Genomic DNA, 18,258 nt, shown 5'->3' with positions numbered 1-18,258 from the left:
GTAAAGCTTCACCACCAGTCATCTGTCAGAGTGCCCACAGAGTGCTTTCGTGTCCAATTCTGTCACTGCCCAGAGACACTAAGCAGGTCCCTCTCCACAGTGTGCTGGAGATCACAAAAAAAATACAGATCTTTGATAAATACCTCACCAAAGATCCTCTTTGTACCTGTCCTCCCTGAACAAACTGCATCTGTTGTATGAATATTTCAGTAACATCATTTTTTTCCAGCAAAACCCGTGTTTATGCCAGTGGAGTCATTATGTTGAAGTACTTAAAAATAGTCAGATGTCTTCCCTTTTTTATGTGTGTCTGTGCATCCACAAGCACACAGACCTGTCACAGGAGGACTGACAAGTGCTCACCCTTGCTTCCTCCCTGTAGCTCATTAACATCAGTAGGAGGATGCTCTGCCTTTCCTTATTTCAAAGACAATTAACCACAGGTGCAGGAGGCAGGGAACTGCAGGTGGAGCAGGCACAGGCTGACAGGGAGGGAGCTGCAGTGGCTGGTCTGATGTAAAGAAGTTCCTCTCCCAGGTATGGTTCCCTCCATCAGAACATTTCAGCTGCTTTTATTCTAATTCCTGTGGCAGGAGGATGCCATTCCCAAGGTCTCTGAAGCAGCTCTTTGACTCCTCTGCACCGCAGGCACGGAGGATTTGGGAAGGTAACACCTACCAAGGAATGGCTGCACTTTCTAAACTCCCTTCCTGGTCAGTGCTCCCTTCCTGGCAGTCCCTGCTGTGCCTGTGACAGGTGCCAGCAGGAACCAGCCCGGAGGGAATGGGACAAGTGCCAGAGTGTAGCTTCAGTCTGTCTGTGAAGGCAAATATGAGCAGACAGGAGGAGTTCAGCTGTCCTTAGATCTGCTCTGCAAAGACAGGAAGACTTAAAGGCTTGGGTTGGAGGCTTCTTAGAGAGCCTCGAGCCATAACAGCAGGGGAAATTAAAATTGGTGTCTTCTCCTGGTGTATGGATCAGCTATCCCTGTGCAAACAGCCTCCCCCTGCCTTGTGAAGGAGTGACTTCACCCTCTAAATCCCCATCCACTGGGTTGGTCATGGCCCTGTGCAGAATGTCCCCTGTTCTGAGTGCTGCTGCCTTTCCTTGGCTCAGTCCTGGCAGCTCCTTTCCCTCTGCCTGGGAGCAGCCGTGCCAGGCAGTGGGAAAGTGGGCTGAGAGAAGGGCTGGGAAAATGGGAAATGGGCTGGGAAAGCAATGGGGAAATGGGAAATGAAAGCAATGGGAAATGGGAAATGCGCTGGGAAGGCAATGGGAAATGGGCTGGGAAAAGTGCTGGGAAAATGGGAAATGGGCTGGGAAAAGTGCTGGGAAAATGGGAAATGGGCTGGGAAGGCAATGGGAAATGGGCTGGGAAAAGTGCTGGGAAAATGGGAAATGGGCTGGGAAGGCAATAGGAAAAATGCTGGGAAGGCATTGGGAAATGGGCTGGGAAAAGTGCTGGGAAAGCAATGGGAAAATAGGCTGGGAAAGCAGTGGGAAGATGGGCTGGAAAAAGTGCTGGGAAAATGGGAAATATGCTGGGAAAGCAATGGGAAATGGGCTGGGAAAAGTGCTGGGAAAATGGGAAAAGTGCTGGGAAAGCAGCCCTGCAGAGTCAGCACGGGCTCTTAGGCTGAGCCTTGCACAGCCCCTGTCAGCCTGAGACAGGAGGCAGCTGTCAGCTCAGAAAGAGTTCTCCTGTGGATTCTGTGCCCCCGTTCTCTCTCCTGCTCTATCCAAAGGGCTGAGGAAATCTTTTTTGTTAGCCAAGACAGCTTGGTGCTTCAGCTTAATTTCATAGTGTAATTTTAAATACAGATCGTGCCAACAGTGCTGCAATTAATAGATAGCCTAAAGACTTATTATTTCAAACTAATTGATATGTAAGAAAGTTTAAATAACATAAGTGATAAGAATTTTTTTAGGAATAACTTCTGTAACTAATTCAGAATAATCTTTTTTCAGTTATTTAGAGTAGCAGATGACTTCATTATTCACTCATCATCACTAAATCTAATGTCTGTCTGTGTTTCTCTAATACCAAACAGATTTCCATGAGATGGGGAAGAGATGACATTTTATAGCCGTTGTTCTAAAAGGTGTTTTTGCAAGTTAGTAATCTCATTCATTCCTGATACTTGTCTACCATCATTTGAAATAAATACTCCCCAAGTTCCAGATGAATTTCTGCTGCAGAGATGTGCACTCTGCACGTTTTTAAAACAGGGCTCTAGAGCGAGAAACACGTGGTTTTAAAGTACTCTTTTGCTTCTTCAAATCACTTGATCACTTATGAAAGGCCTTTATTTTTCTAGTGTTCATTAAACTTATCTTCAGCTAGATTGTGATCAGAATTGGCATCAGAGAATACACTGTAAAGCTGTAAGACCTCTCAAGAACTTTTTAATGCTTTTGGAAGATGTCAAGTACCGAAATAATAATAAAACACTGATAGAGCATTAAAAAGATAAGTTCTTGTAATGGAAAGAGGTTTTGTTCTACTGCCAGTGGTTTTTTTCTTAAATAAGGTTTTGCATGGTGCAAAACCTTTCCAAGAGAGAAGCTACCAATAGTGATACACATAAATGAAATCAGATTAAAAACAAAGCGGAGCTCTAGGGGGATCATGTTAGGCATTTTGATGGCATGCCTCTCAGTGGAAAAAAAAGCAAAGAGCTTAGTGAGGTTCATGAGCTTCATCTCAGTTCAGGCTTGACCCTGTGGTGAACTGAGCTCTGCTGAACTGCATTAACCTCGGGAGGAGAGAGGGCAGGAGCAGAAGCAGCTCAGTGAGGTCAGGGAGAAGCTCCTGGTTCCTGCAGTGGCTGGGGGTGTGGGGGAGCCCCCAGTGACCTTCTTGTGCCCATGAGCTCAGTGGGGACAGCAGGCACCAGGGGAAGGACCCTCAGCAGGTCTGAAGGTGTGGTGTCCCTTATCTCCTGCTCTGCTGGCTTTCAGGAGCGACTGTGTCCCTTTTCCTGGCAACAGCAAGGTCTGGCCCAGAGCTCCATGGCAATCTCCTTGAGAGATATGTTCAGGAGCACTTTTGGACCCAGGGAAGGGTTCCCTGGCACAGCCTCACACAGGCCCTGGGACACATTTTCTGTCACAGCTCCTCACTGGACATATCCCCCCACACCTGAGAGCAGGCTGGGAGGCTGCTGGGAGGCAGCTCCTCACCCAGGATAAGCACCAGCACAGAGAAACACCCTCAGCAGCAGTTCCCTTCCTCAAGGAGCTCAGGTGCTGGAGGAGACCCATGGGTTGTACCCTGAGAGCAAAGTCTGGAGGTGAGGAAGGCATCTGCCCTTCTCTGTGGGAGGCTGCTGTCTGTTGCCTGTTAGATTTTAAGCAGCAAGCTGGTCCCTTTTCCCACACTCCTTCATGCTTTGCAGTTTGCTTAAACTGAAAAAGGGAGTGATTTCCAGCTGAAAACCTTGAGCCACTGAAACACAACTCTTGCACCTCTCCTTTGTGAGGCAGGTTACGGTTACCCCCAGATCCCTGCTGGCTCAGGAGCAAGCATTTCATGCCCTTTAGTGCCAGCAGTTCCCTCACTGGATCTGTTCTGTTTGCACCTGTACTCGTGTGATGGAGATCCAAAGTGCAGATCCAAGCCCCATAAAAGCCAATCACTGTCCTGCACTGAACTTTGGGTATGTGCTTTACCAGGCAGGAGTTCAAGCTGCTCTGGGCAGCTTTGTCCTGTTGATCTGGCTTGATGAAATTACCTTATTTGTCAATTTTTGCATTGTGGGATGCTTGCTGAGCATCACTGAAATAAAGTTTTCTGCATGGGTCATTTAAACTTGATGGGTGATTAGAGAGTTGCCTAAGCTTGCAACAGTCAGTGTTAATTTGAACTTTGGAGAACATGTTTAAATGAAAAACAACTGAACTGAAATATTAATCCCTTGAACTAAATCATGAGGATGGCTCAGTCAACCTCCTAGTGCACAGTACTGCTTAATCCAGTCACAGCAGTACAGACAGCAAGAGGAGGGTTTTTGCCTTTAAAGCTAATTGTAGTATCAAGAAGTAAAAACCTTCAGGCTATTTTTAATTAGGCTGAACCACTGGGCAGTGTTGCTCTTACATTAAGCTCTAACGTTTTTAATAGTTGCAGTTAAAATTCTACACTAATTTTGGTTCTCAAGTAAAAAAAAAAAAAACACAAAAAAAACAAGTGTGTTGTGTAATGCAGCATGAATCGATGAGCAGTGTGGAGATGTGGATGAACTCATGGTGGAAGTAGAGGGATGTAAAGATAATCACAGTATATAAACACAGAGCAGCCTCAGTGCCCAGCAGCAGTGACACATCTCCATTTGATGGCCCTTGGATAGTCATGAACATACACATCAGCACCTAAATTTGAACCCAGTCCCAGCTTTTTGTCATTGTTAAACCCAGCCTCAAAACTTCCCTGACACTTGGGAGTACAAAGGCCAAAATGCTGAGCCATCCTTTCTGGAAGATGGAAGAGGAGGATAGCAGCTCTGTCTCCACTGTTAAACTTCTGCCAGGCCCTGAATGGATTTTTTTCATTAGGCTGTTATGTTCAATGGGTCTGTCACTAACTTGGCTCATTATTTGGGGAGAGTCAGTGCAAAAGTCTCTGCTAATAAGTAAAGAGGAGGCCAGATTCATGTTGTTGATGAGTTAGGAAATATTTTGGAGTAGCCTTCGCTGTTACAAGGGATTATTGAACTGCAACTGCTTGAAAAGGTTTTCAAAGAAACTTTGAAGACTTTGATCTTTATTCAGAGTGTGCTTGCTTTCTAGTCTAGAAACATTCATTTTTAACAAGCTATTAGGAAAAGGACTGACTGCTCAGTAATTTCCAAGCAGCCTTTTCAGTGGGACTCCATCTTGCAGAGGCTCTCTGGCGTGGAGAGCAAGCTAAACGTTAAAGTGCAGCAGAGGCTTTGTCAGTGTGATTATTTCTGGGCTAATGATGGCTGCTTCCAAGCCATCATTAGCATCAATGAGCATTGTCAGGGACATGGCAGTAGCAGTGAGTGTGCACCTTCAGGAAGGTCTGCCTGGAGATGCACAGCCCTCAGAGTGTGTGTGGAGCTCCTGTCCTCAAAGCAGGCTGGAGAGCCAGGGCAGAGCAGGGTGTGGCAGTGAAAGGAGGTGCCACACTTCATCACAGGGTTCCTTTTGCTCTGAGGAGCACTGTGGTGCCCCTGGAGAGAGACAGAGAAGGATTATTTCTTTCCTTTTCGTTGTTGTATTGGAAGAGAAATCTGTGGCTCAGAGGGAATTTCCTGTGGCACTGATGGGGCCTGTTAGAGATGTCCTGCCAAGAGTCAGAGGGAATTTTCTGTGGATGGGGCCTGTTAGAGATGTCCTGCCAAGAGTCAGACACAGGCAACACTCTAATTACCTGTTAGCAACGTGGATATGAGAGGCTGGAAAGTGCTTTGTTAGACTGAATCCAGAGTGCAGTTTAGGTGAGAATCCAAAAGCTGGGCTGTGGGTTCCACCACCTTTTTACCAGACCTGAACTCCAGCAGCTCCTGAGCCCTCACCAGGAGGCCTTAAGCACCTGAAACTTCCTTTTCTTGTCCCCTCCTCTTTCAAACATTGCCAGAATCTCTCACTTCGGGGGACAAGACCACTCTCAGGCAAAACACAGTAAACATGAAGTGCCTGCAGATGCCATGGCCTGCTGGGGACATCCTGCTGCTGCCCTCTCTGCTCGCTCCGCCCGGGCTTTGCAATATTTCTGGAATATATTCTTGCTGTTGTGACCTCAAGATGTCATTTACAATGAGTTTCCAAGGGACTGTCATGACCCCTTGAGATGAGGATTACAGTACTGCTGCTCTTGGAAGGCCTGTGCTGTTTACAGGCTGCCTTGGAGGCACCGTGGAAGTGGGGAAACATCATGTATTAGAAGGTAATGGCTGCACTGATCTTTTTTTCTTGTTTGTTTTGCAGTATCCAAAATATGGACAGCACTTTAAAAAAGGAGCAGTTAAGATGCTCTCTTTGAGCTCTGTCACTCAAGCTATTTACCCTGGATCCACCCCAATAAACTAAGGGCAGCATCTGCTGATAGATGAGACTTCAGGGGAGTTTCTCTGGATTTATTGCATTGAAACTGAGCAGATTCTCCTTTGCTTACAGTGAAGACAGCTTACTCTAGTGATGATGAAAAAGAACAGAATCTCAGAATCTACCCTTAAAATGCCCATAGAAAGTGGATTTTTTTTTCCTGTTCATTCTAGCTCAAATTATTTTTATTCATATGCATTATGAGGTGCATAGGTCATGCTTTTATGGTGTTGTCTAAGAGCCACTTGACAGCTTAAGAAAGCATTTTATCCACAAAAGCAAACTGTTACATGAAATAATCATCAGAAAGAGGAGTAATTCCAAGTATGCAGCTTACGAGGCACAGAGCAGGGCTGTGCATGAGAATAAATTGCCAGACTTTTGAAGAAACAGGAAATGAGTTCTGTGAAGAAAGTCCTCCCACAGAATTCAGTACAAGCTATCTCTTTAAATAACTTACTCAAAGAAAACGCAAGAGATCTAAAATTGCTGCTAATAATACAATTGCCAGTAGGAAAAGATCACCAGTTCAGGCTTTTGCTGTAAGGACCTTCTCTAACCCAGCAGGTCTCAGCAGAGATATTGTACAGGTGTGTGTATGTTTAATATGTGTGTAACCTGGGCAGCACTGATGGGAAATCTCACCACCCAGACATTCATTTTTAATCAGTTACTGGAGCAAATGTTGGTTTACCACACAGAAGGGGGATAGAGCTGCCTTACAAACACTCAGACCCAGGAGGCCGGGTCCCACTGGTTTAATGAGGCTGCAGGTAATGAAGGCAGAGCCCAGGGCTGCAGCCCAGTGCCTTGCCACAGCAGGAAGGAGAGGGACCCGTTTGTGTGAGCACTCGTGCCCTGGGGGAGGCACAGCAGTCACCTACAGCAGCAGCAGGCCCTGAGTGCAGCGTGGCAGGGAGGGGGGTAACAGGCTGTGCCACCCTCTGCCTGCCTCTGCTGTCACTGCTGGTGACTTCTGCCCAGGAGGCTGAGCAGCCTGGTGCCGTGGGGAGCAGAGGGGCCAGAGGGGAGCTGAGCCAGCAGCCCTGGGCTCAGGGGAGCAGCATGGAGACTCTGGGGGGTGCCGAGGTCACCTGATGGCTCTGTCACCTTGTGTGGAGGACATGGGAGCACCACCTTCAGGCAGGGAGACACAGAAGGAGTTGGGAATTGGTGTGTGTCCCATGGCCTGGAAAGTGCCCATTGTTTGAAATGCAGAGATGTCCTTGTCTGAGGACAGGACTCGTCAATGGGAGCTTTCCAGTCAGCAGGAAGACATTTCCTGCTGTGGGTGACCTGGTGCCACCTCAGATGCCAAGTGCCCTTAGGCTCCCCTTGACGATTCCACACTCCCACATCTCCTGAGAGAAAACCTTGTCTACCTGAATAGTTTCATCTCAGGGTTAGCAGCGTTGCCCTTAAACTGTACTAAGGCCAAGTGTTGACATGATTGGCACGTCCCTTTATGCACATCCTTGGTGTCACTGGGAGGAACAGGAGCCTTTAGGTGCTCTCTGTGCATGCAGAGTGAACTCCTTTCCCAGCCCCCCAGAACCTGCTGTTCCAGCTGCTGCCTTAGGGCCATTCCAATGGGCAGAGAGGGCTCCAGCCACTGCTGCACAGGGACTGTGGCCTTGAGGCATGAGGACATCTGAGCAGTGGTTACTCCTTTGCCTTCCCAGCAGGAATCTGCTTAGTGGAGGGAATAACATGGTCCTTAATAAGGAACTCCTACTGTTTCCAATTAAACAAAAATTGCTGCCTATAAATCACTTGATCCCTGAGCTCTGTTCCTCAATTTCACTCTCCCTGTTACTGAGCCTCCATCTGCTTTTAACAGTTCTTGCTACTCATATGTCTTTTAATGCTGTATCCCTCCAGAATGGCTTTCTAATTAAGTAAGCTCTGACAATGAAAAGCAGAGGAACAGCAGCCTCTTGCTCTCCGTACCCTTAATCTGGGAGTCCTCTATGTGAGCTATTTTGGAAGCTAAATTGAGGTCGCTGACATTATGCATATTTGTTGTCTGATGCAGGCTTAAAAGCCCCAAATCCTCTATTTAAAAGTATCTTAAGGCACATGGGTCAAATATTTGCAGGAAGAAAAATAAGTATTTGTAGCTTTAGCAGATTTGGAGAAGGAGGGGAGCAGTGAGAAAGGGGCCCCAGTCCCAGCCCAGTGTTGCTGCTGCAATATGGCAACACTGACCACTGAAAATATCAGCGTTGCTGGTGTTAACAAAATAAACATTTCCCCTGGCACGTGATAAGGAAAAGAGGAGCTTTGCTAAACAGAAATCCCCTGGAGAGGACGCAGCCCCCCTTTGATTACAATGGTGCAGTGGCCAGTTACAGCCTGTTGTCAAAATACATTCTGCTGAAATTGCACAGAAGAAACGAATGCACTTGAGTTTCTCATCAGCAAAACAAAAAGAACAGGCACTGCCTATGTGGAATTAAATAATATCCTGCATGTGGGCAGTGCCACGGTAATTATGGATACAAATGAGTATCACATTTCAGCTGGTGAGTAAATGCAACAATCAACTACAAAAGAGTACTTTTTTATATATTTTGCTGCACTCTGCCTCAAGGAGAAATAACACAACTTTAAAATGTCTCACATTTGAAATCTTAACTCAAAAGTGGTGAAAAAAACTTAAGAATAGAGTTTACTGTTGGAAATGTTCGAGATTGTTGGAGATACTGAACTATTTAGTCCTCAGAGTCTATTTTTACCTAAATTGTTGAGCCAGGAGATTTGAATAATTTTCCATTCATAATTCACTGCATCATTTAGGGAAAGAAAGTCAGCAGGAAAACAAAATAAGATAAATTTAAAAGGAGATAGAACAGAAACACCAAACTCAAAAGGCTGCCCTTAGAGAAAAATTCCCAGCGGAATGGAAAAACCTGAGACTTTAAAAAGTGACTTATTTGGAGTCATATCAAATCTTTGCAATGGAAGAACTTCATCAAACCAAATATGGCCATAATTAATGGTTTTGTTTCAACAAAACTGTGTTTTGGTGGTTTTTTTCACCAAAATGTGTAATTGGTTGTATTTCATGCATCACTTTCTCAAAACATTTTTGGCTGAAGGTTAATTCTGGAGGTGCTTTTTCAGCAGTGCCCCTGGGTTATTTTGGAGCTGCAGATATATTTTAGGAGTGTGGGTGAGCTGGAAGGAATGGCAGTGCGGGTGGCTTGGCTCAGCATCAGCTGAGATGTGGCAGCAGCAGCAGGATGCCGCAGGTCACAGGCCAGGCTGCTGTCCAGGGCTCTGGGGACCAGAGGGGAAACGCTCTGGGAAGCCCTGGGGGATGAGGAGAGGGGGAAATGCTGTGGGAACACCTTGGGGATGAGGAGAGGGGGAAATGTTTGGGGAACCCCTTGGGGATGAGGAGAGGGGGGAAACGCCCGGGGAACACCTTGGGGATGAGGAGAGGGGGAAATGTTTGGGGAACCCCTTGGGGATGAGGAGAGGGGGGAAACGCCCGGGGAACACCTTGGGGATGAGGAGAGGGGGAAATCCTGTGGGAACACCTGGGGGATGAGAAGAGGGGGAAAGGCTTGGGGAACACCTTGGGGATAAGGAGAGGGGGAAAGGCTTGGGGAACACCTTGGGGATGAGGAGAGGGGGAAATGCTTTGGGAACACCTTGGGGACCAGAGAGGGGGAAATGCTTTGGGAAAACCTTGGGGATGAGGAGAGGTGGAAACGCTCTGGGAACACCTTGGGGACCAGAGAGGGGGAAATGCTGTGGGAACACCTTGGGGATGAGGAGAGGGGGAAACGCTTTGGGAAGCCCTTGGGGACAGGGAGAGGGGGCAACGCTTTGGGAAGCCCTTGCAGCAGGGAATTCTGAAAGGCCACTCGCTCCCAGGGCGCAGGGGAAGGGGCAGCAGTGCTCACACCCAGCACTTGAGAGGGGCTGCAGGAAGGGACTCGGGCTGGACGCGTTTCCCCCGGTTCCCCTTTCCCTTGGGATGCTGCAGTGCAGCAGGAGGGGAGGTGGAAGTGGGGCTGTGGGGCCAGCTGTGCCCACCTCTGCTCACTGTGCCCTCCTCTGCTCAGTGTGCCTGTCCCCCGTGACCACTCTCTCCTGGCTCCTGGTGCAAACAGGGCTTCATCAGATCACTTGGAAGCATGCAAGAGTCTGCAGGGGCTTGGCCAGGATCGTCTGAACCCAGAGCCTCCACCTCTGTAATCCTTTATTGATCACAGTCACTGCTTCTGGTGCTGTTCATGCTGCTCATTTGGTAGTTCTAATAATAACAGCTAGGTACTAACATGAATGTAAATAGTTTTAGTAATACCGTGTTTCCTTTCCTGAGCATTTCCCTTGCTTTAAGCTGAACAACCATAGTCGTGGTCCCTCCCACATTCCAAGGAAGGGCTGCAAGGCCTTTCCCTGACTGATGGCCCTCTTTGGAAAGAGATTGCAGCCAAGGATGCTGAAGAGCCCTTTGAACCGGGAGGGGACGTGAGCCCATGAGCCGGGCAGCTGGCTGGCCACCAGGAGCTCTGCTCACGTGTACAGCCCTGCTCCTGTCCTGTCCCTCAGCTCAGAGCTGTGCTGCTTGGATTCCAGGTGCACATGGTGCTCTTTGTCCAGGGCAGTTTTTGTGTAAAGCTGAGGTAAGCATCAGCTGGCATTTTTTAACTTGCACTGTTGGGTAAAAAAAATTAGAGGTAGGAGATGGAAGCACACATTCAAGAGCTTGTGGCCACAGCCATGAAAAGGGACTAACAGATTCATTTCCTGTCCCCAAGGACCCCCTTGCCAACACCTAATGATGGCTCTGAATTTTAAAGTTTTAACTCACTGCCTGTCAGTAAAGTACTGGGAGTGAGATCTACCTGAACAAGAAGTAGTGTCCAAGTGTGGGACACTAAAGCTACGTGGGGGTGACGTTGGTGCTGTTTCTGTTGTGGGTTAAGGAGCGGACACAGGATCTGTAGGAGGGCAGGCAGTGAGATAACAGAAGGAAGAAGGTTGGTACATGTTAATGAGGACAGTGGTCCAGATAATGATCTGCCCGTCCCCCCCCTTGTCTGACTCCAAATCCTAACAGCAAGTGTAGGTCACCTTGTTTAGCAGCTGGAGAGCAGAGAAATTGGGGTGGGTGGACTTGTGATGGGAACAACCCAAGGGAACAGCAGACTGGGTGGGAAGGCCTCCCTGGTGGAGTCTGGTGAGGTGCTGGCTGAGCTTTTACTCACACACTAAGGTGGCACCTTCCTTGCCATCAGCCAGCCAGGTGAGAGGTGTGTGTGGCTACTGCTGCTGCTGGGAGGGCATTTCCATTCCCTGCCATTCACTGCCGTGTCCCTGTGGAGCCACGGAACAAACAGGAGGACACTGAGGCTTTTAAAGAACCTTGCAGGCAGCTTGTTTCTTCAACCTTGTGTAGTAGCTCAGGGGCCACAGAATGGATGGGATCTGAGGGACTTGCTGGACACTGAGCAAGGGGAAAACTGACAGAGCCTTTGGAAACAAAAAGAAAACTAATTTTTACTGATGCAGTTTTAATCAACCCTCCTTGTCTGCTGTCTGCTCCTTCTCAACTAACTTCAGCCTTCTCATGATTAGATATCTATATAGACTGTCTCTGGGGACAGAGGGGTGGCTCCAGATTCGTGTCATTTCTATTAAGCACTCGACTGAGGGGGAATTAGCCACTGGAGGCGCTTTAGGAGAATATTAGATGCAATTGTTATCTAACAACATGCTTATGGCTGCACTGGGTTCACATAACGTTCAGTTTCTGAGGGATTTCAAATACTTCTTTTGCTTTTAAACCTAATTAAGCAAATCGAGGTTCTGAAGGAAGTTGAGAGCCAGGAGACTTTTCCCTGATTTATGATACTACACACCCTCTTCTGTACCTGAGGTGCCCAAAATTCACAAATGCCACGTACAACAATGACGTGGGGAATGCAGCAGCCCATCTCTGGCTTGGACACTGCTGTGTTTTTAGCAGGGCAGGTATTTAGCCATGCTGTAACCCCAAGCACCATGAAGGAAGGCCCTTTGCCCAGAATTCAGTCTTTGTTTTGCAGTGTGACCCAGGTGCTGCTGACACTCCAGTCAGTGCAGCTGGGATGTGAGCAGCTCCCTGGGCAGCTGGGGTGCAGTCCTGGGGCTCTGCTGAGCAGGGCACAGAGGGAGCAACATTCCAGTTTCCTCCACCAGCCACCCTATGGCACTGTTCCTCTGAGGATGCCTGTACCTGGGGGAGTGTTTGCAAAATGGAGACAAAAGGAGGATCCCTTCAGAAAATTTGTATCTAGACATAAAGTCAGAAATGAAGGGTGCAGGAAAAGAAGAAAGGTGTTAGGATAATGATTAACTACCACAGTGACAACTGTATATTTCTAGTTGATAGAAATATGTATTTTAGACAAAGGGTGTGTTTTAATGGAACCGTTTGTGCCTCAGACTTGGTTTTATCTGAGGTGGAAAGCAGAGGCCAGGAGATCAGGAAAATTGCCAGAAAGAAGGCAGGAAAAGAGCTTTAGCAGGCAAACCAAAAGGAAAAAGAACTTAGATCTTGGGGAAGAAAATCTGCAGAATTTGTCTAATTAAGGAATGTAGAACTAGACCGGGTGAGCTAAGGACATTGATTTGCACATCAGGAGAAAGAAGAGGCCTCACAAAAATAAAGTCAGAGATGCAGGATGAAAACCAGGACAGAAGCATGGGGAATGGGATTGGAAGGGCTCAGAGGGAGGGGTAGTGATAGAGACATGGTGTCTGTGGACAGGTCAAGAATGGTAACACTAGGACAGGACCTAATGTTCAGGTGAAAATTTGCATTGCCTGTTGAGAGCTGTTGCAGTGGGGTGAAGGAGACCTGAAACTGCACAGGACAGACTCAGGCCTAGAGCTGAAGGATCAGAATTCCTAGCACCTTTATCCTGGAAATCCTGGGAAAATACCTATCTGAAAACACAATTTGCTAAGAAACTATTGCAAAACTGCTGCAGCTACAGTTAGCAGAACCTGACTCCCTCTTTTGAAGAAGGTGGGTGGATGGATGGATGGATGGATGGATGGATGGATGGATGGATGGACGGATGGAGCGGGTCTGGCTTTGGAACTCACCCCTTTTGCTTCCTGCTGTGCTCACATATTGGTCATGATGAAAAAATTGGCTTTGTCTTCAGTTGAAACTTTGATACACATTAATGTTTTTCAAATAATGGATCGTGCAGGTCCTAATATGGGCACTAAAAACAAAGGCAGTTCTAATAAATACTGGGAAAGGACCCACTGCTTCCTGAAGACTGATAGCCAGATTTCTTTCTGCATGCCTTTTGCATCCTGTTGATGATATGACACTTTTTCCCCAGTAATGTCCAAGACACATTCTGCATTAATCCGATAATGTAACTTTCCATGATCCAGCCCTAAGAAATGCAATTTAACTTGTTTTCCCTCCCTCTCTGACTCCCTTTGACAACTGACTTTTTCCTAACGGTGTCTCCAACCCAAGAAATCTGGCACAAGTTGTTTTATTGTTCTCAGAGCAACATTTGTGGTGTGTTTGATGTGTGATTAACTACCTGAAGCTCAATGAAGGCCTTGCACTTTCCAAGGCTTATCCGTGATCCATACTACACCTGAATGGGGTCTTGTCAAAGCCAGCGGGAGTATGGACACCACACAGTTAAATCCACATGAATTTGAAGGATTTGGGTACCCGAGGGTGGTACCCAAAACCAGCCTTATGACTGCACGTTCCTCCAGCTTTGCAATGACTGCATGGGAATTGACAGGCACTTTGGATGCGTGGTGCCAGTACGGGAAAGAAGGGAGTACGGTCTTGAATTGTGCAAAAATGCCTTGTTAATTCCCCTCCTGCCTGGTGTGGTACTTGCCCCATCCTGCAGCACTGGTCACATCAGATACACCTGAAGACAGCTTGTCTCTTTTGTTGTAGTTGCAGGTGGAACTTGATCAGGAGTATCAAGACAAATTCAAAAGACTGCCTTTGGAAATTCTGGAGTTCGTACAGGAAGCCATGAAAGGGAAAATCAGTGAGGATGGAGACCACAGTTCTGCCCCCTCTTCCCTGGCATCTGACAGTGGAAAATCAAATCATAAACCTCCACAAAGTGAGGAGGAATTGGAAGAAGATAACCAAGAGAAAGTGTTTGATACTACTTTTTAACTGCCCAAGAAACAATCAGTGCACCGGGGCGCACCATTCCCACCTGCCCGTCTCCGCTCTCCCGCGGTGAGCTGCGCCGGGAGGCAGGAGGAGTCTGCATTCAGGTGCACATTTCCCCAAAGGAACGTTTTATAAAGAGTATTCTGCAAGGGTCTTCATTCTCATTCTTCATCTGATTATTGTTCTAAAGCTTAGTGCAGTTGTAATGGGAAAATTAATATGTTAACCTCCCTCTTCTCCTTTTTTTTTTTTTTGGCCAGTTTACAATGGGTAATTTTCTGGCCATGTTCGCTGTTAAGAATGTTTAATGAAGACCAGTGTATTGTACAGAGAAAAGTGTGTGCAGATTTCCTTTTGGAGTGCCAGAGCAAAGTGCTCCAAATTAATAGAGATCCTGGAGAATATTACAACAGTACTTAATCATATTTGTTTCCTTCTTTATAACTGCACCTTGACAGCTGTACCATCCTTTTACATTTGCACTGAAACCTTGGATCCTTTTTAGCTCTGCAAGCACTGGTGGCTTGCTGTCTTGATATTATGTTTATCCCGTGGAGAGACATATATTTGCTGCTGAAAATTCTTGGAACTGTGGGGACAAGAGGAATACGGAGAGGAGAACCCGCGTGGAGATGTCGGTGTCTGTGTCCATCTGTGTTTGTTACACCGTGTGAGTGCATATATGTTTGTATATATATACATATATATATATGTGCACACACATCTGTCTATATGCACACACAGCATGTTGCTATTTGGAGCTGATGTGGTCTCTTGGCCAAATGAAATGTTTCAGGGATCCGTGAGTAGGGAGAATCTTTCCGAGAGCTGACATCTGGGTTATACTGCTATACAATAATCATGGAATCATAGAATTCTTTTTGTGGTGTTAGTGGTGTAAATCAAAGTAGTTTTAGAATATAAATTTGATATATATTTTGCAGACTCGAAAGTATTGATTTTAAGTATCATATTTTAAGCTTACTGAATTTGATAGGATTATAAAATGTTTAGGACTACAGTATTTGAAATCTAACAGAATCTTCCATTATTTTTAAGACTGAGGTTCAGTTTTACTAAGGTCTAAAATTTAAAAGCGAAGTATAAAAACCTGACCACTGTTATTTAAAAATGTCTATTAATCTGTTTGACTGACTTGTTAAAATAAGAACAATCAAAGTTAGCGTACTGTATGATATGCACGAGAGAAGTAACAGCACATTCTGGGAAATTTCTATCAGATGACAGAGACACATTGTGAAAGTCAGGATATTTGAAAGGTAAAGAATGCTGTTCTCTGGATTCCCACCCTGGCAGAAATCACGGAACACCTCGGACAAGCCGGGATTGGTACCTGGGCCAGTGCGCCATCCTCCCCTTGGGGCGAGGCAGAAACCAGCTCAGAAGCCCCAGGCTGGCCTCGAGGCACTTGATCCTGCAGGGCTGGGTTCTGCTCCAGCACGGGGCCAGGAGCTGGGCTGGAACAGCATTCACATCCACGCTGGCAAGGCCAGGGCCCCAGCTAGGGTTAAACGGAGCCGGAGGAAGCAGTCGATTCATGGGGAGGATTTGAACACATCGGAACAGTTGAGTTACCTTACTTCCATTCCCTCAGGATTTTAGTACTTAAAGTAACTTATTTTATTTAAATTTAAGCAATAAAATACAAGTCAAGTTTAAGTTTTCGGTTAAATAATGGTGTGTATATATATAAGTTCAAATCTTGGAAAACAAACAGTATTTTGATGTTTCCTTTTTAAACTTAGAAGAGAAAGAAAGAAAAATTGCACATTGTTTGGAGATCGTATTTTGAATTAAACTGTTCTGGTTTATGATGATGAAATCAGTGCACATGAAATTCAAAAATCTGACTTTCATCCTAACGCTAGGAAAGGTGACTCCTCTGCTAATCCTAGTTTTGCACTTTGAAATCAATCTTAATCACTCACTGAAAGTGTAGAGTCGAGATTTAATGCTGCATTTTATAAAGTTAAAATGACGTGTTGTTCTAAATTATTACAAGAATAAACTGATAGCAGTGTTCATACTAAAACTGAAACTGTTGCATCATAGAACCGTTGTACAGCGCAGGCTTTTTGGGAAAATCCTGGCTCCTCTGAACCTCGGACTTCAGGGGAGCCAGGACTTCGCCACAGTCCTCAGAGAAACTCGGGCAAATGCCAATTAACCTTTTATTTATATTTAATAAGAAATAAATAGACTGGTTGGGTTAAATATACTATCAGCTGTAGTCATTTTACAGTACGTTTGTATTTGACCATTTCCTGTACTCACATTTTTTTATATCTGTACAGTGCCACTTTCTGCAGGTGTAAGGTAGTGTGTAATCCTGTACATCTTGCATCCTTCAAACTATTTCAGTGAAACCAATATCATTTAATATTGATATTACTTGAACTAGAGTAAGATAATGAAAAAAGGGTCTTTATGATGTGCAAGTCTTGTGCCTTTTATGTATTTGCCTTGTTCCGTGTTGAATGTGTGGAAATGCTGTATTGTGGACTTTCTGCTGTATAGAATAGAGCTGTCTATATTAAACTAGGTCGTGCACTTCAGATATCTTTACACTACTGAAAATAGCTTGGTTTTGGCAGTATAAACAGAATTTTAAAAATTCTAATGAAGGCCAGACATTTTAGACTTAACATGTTCATAATTATGTTAATTAATGCTCATGTATTAGCTAAACATTCACTGACAGATAACTAAAGGGACATCATTGCTTGCCTTTCTTTGAAATCAGTGTTGCTCTTGTACATTGTATTAATAGTGTCTGTGATTGATTAGTCCTTGATGATTTGCTTTTGGAGTAGGATGAAATATTCCAGTTAACATGTACATATTTTTTCGGTTCCTCGATCTATGATTGTTTCAGAGGCATAATTCACATTTTTGTAAAAATTCTATGCAATTTTGTGGCATGATGTTTCTTCCACTTGTAATTTTATGTGCTTACATTACAGATCCAAAGGACAAATAAAAATTTCTTAACACAAGGCCAGTTTTCTCCATTCGTTGACTCATGAGACCTTACCCTGAGCCCTTTGCTGCAGGAGGGGCAGTGCCAGGAACAGGCAGGGAAATTTCCCTGCAGGCTTTTGTGTTCACACCAAGAAGAAGCAATTGCACATGCCTGTGCTTCCAGCCCCTGCCCTCCCAGCACAATGAGCACTTGCTGCTGCTCTGAAACAATGGCAAACAAAAAGCAGTGTGCAGGAGCCAGGGAACTGGTAAGAAAACGTGTTGGTTTACAGGAAGGCTTTGGCAGGAGAGCTGGGACGTGATTTCCAGCCCTACCAATAAACTGTCTCAACAAATTACAGCACCTGTACTTCTGTTCCACTGCCCCAGCTGTTTCACTCACCACCTATTCAATTATATATGTGCTGTGAAATATACCTTTGCAGGGCCTTCCACTGAGAGCATTGAAAAGGAAATCTATTCCTTTGGCTTGTGACTTCCCTTCCCCTATTTAATTTACAATGTACAGAATTCTCTCTGGGAGAAGAGATAAGCAGGTATATGAATGCAGGGTACTGAGGGATATACCTGTTAAAATAAAGAGTCTCTGAGGCAGCTGGAGTCAAATGGCTCACGAGGAGGGAAATGGGTCTGACACACGGGATGGACTCAGCACAGGATGAGGCTGGGCGCTGAAAGCAGAGCTGTGGGTCTGACAGAGAATTTGGAGTGGATGAGCAGGCTGAAGAGCTGGACAACCAGCCCCCTAAAACCTGGGCATGCTCTTGAAGCCAAGGAAGCAATTCTGAGGTAAGCAGCTGTGCATTTGAAAGGCAGGAGTGGGGTTTGAACCCCAAGGGCCATATCATACCCTTGGATGCTGGGAGAGCCCTGTGTGCAGGAGCTGCACAGCAAGTCTGCCAGCCCCAGCTCACACAGAGCAGGACTCCCGTGTCCATCATCAGACCTGGCCCCTCCCTGCCCTGACTCTTTTTTTCAGGGCTCAGCAGTAGGAGAAGGAAGAGCTG

The 18,258-nt window shown here is 45.9% G+C and overlaps 1 protein-coding gene across 4 annotated transcripts in view; it reads left to right on the top strand.

Annotated features, from left to right (window-relative positions):
* Nucleotides 1-17,265, top strand: part of PLCB1 (phospholipase C beta 1) — a 337,610-nt gene extending 320,345 nt beyond the window's left edge. Inside the window, exons 32-33 of one of the 4 annotated variants that reach the window (XR_005953588.1) lie at nt 14,018-14,918; nt 15,566-17,265. Coding sequence is in view for 1 of the 4 variants with exons in the window: in XM_041417186.1 (XP_041273120.1) it covers nt 14,018-14,248 (231 nt within the window). In the remaining 3 variants the exon portion in view is untranslated. Of the gene's footprint in view, nt 1-5,952; nt 5,974-14,017 lie in introns of those variants that run through there. The other 3 variants (XM_041417186.1, XM_041417187.1, XM_041417188.1) reach the window with 3 other exon arrangements.
* Nucleotides 17,266-18,258: the final 993 nt, after the last annotated feature.

This window comes from Onychostruthus taczanowskii, unplaced genomic scaffold, assembly GCF_017590055.1.
Source record: "Onychostruthus taczanowskii isolate IOZ18803 unplaced genomic scaffold, ASM1759005v1 scaffold55, whole genome shotgun sequence".
NCBI lineage: Eukaryota > Metazoa > Chordata > Aves > Passeriformes > Passeridae > Onychostruthus > Onychostruthus taczanowskii.
This window is presented reverse-complemented; position numbering and strand designations above follow the sequence as displayed.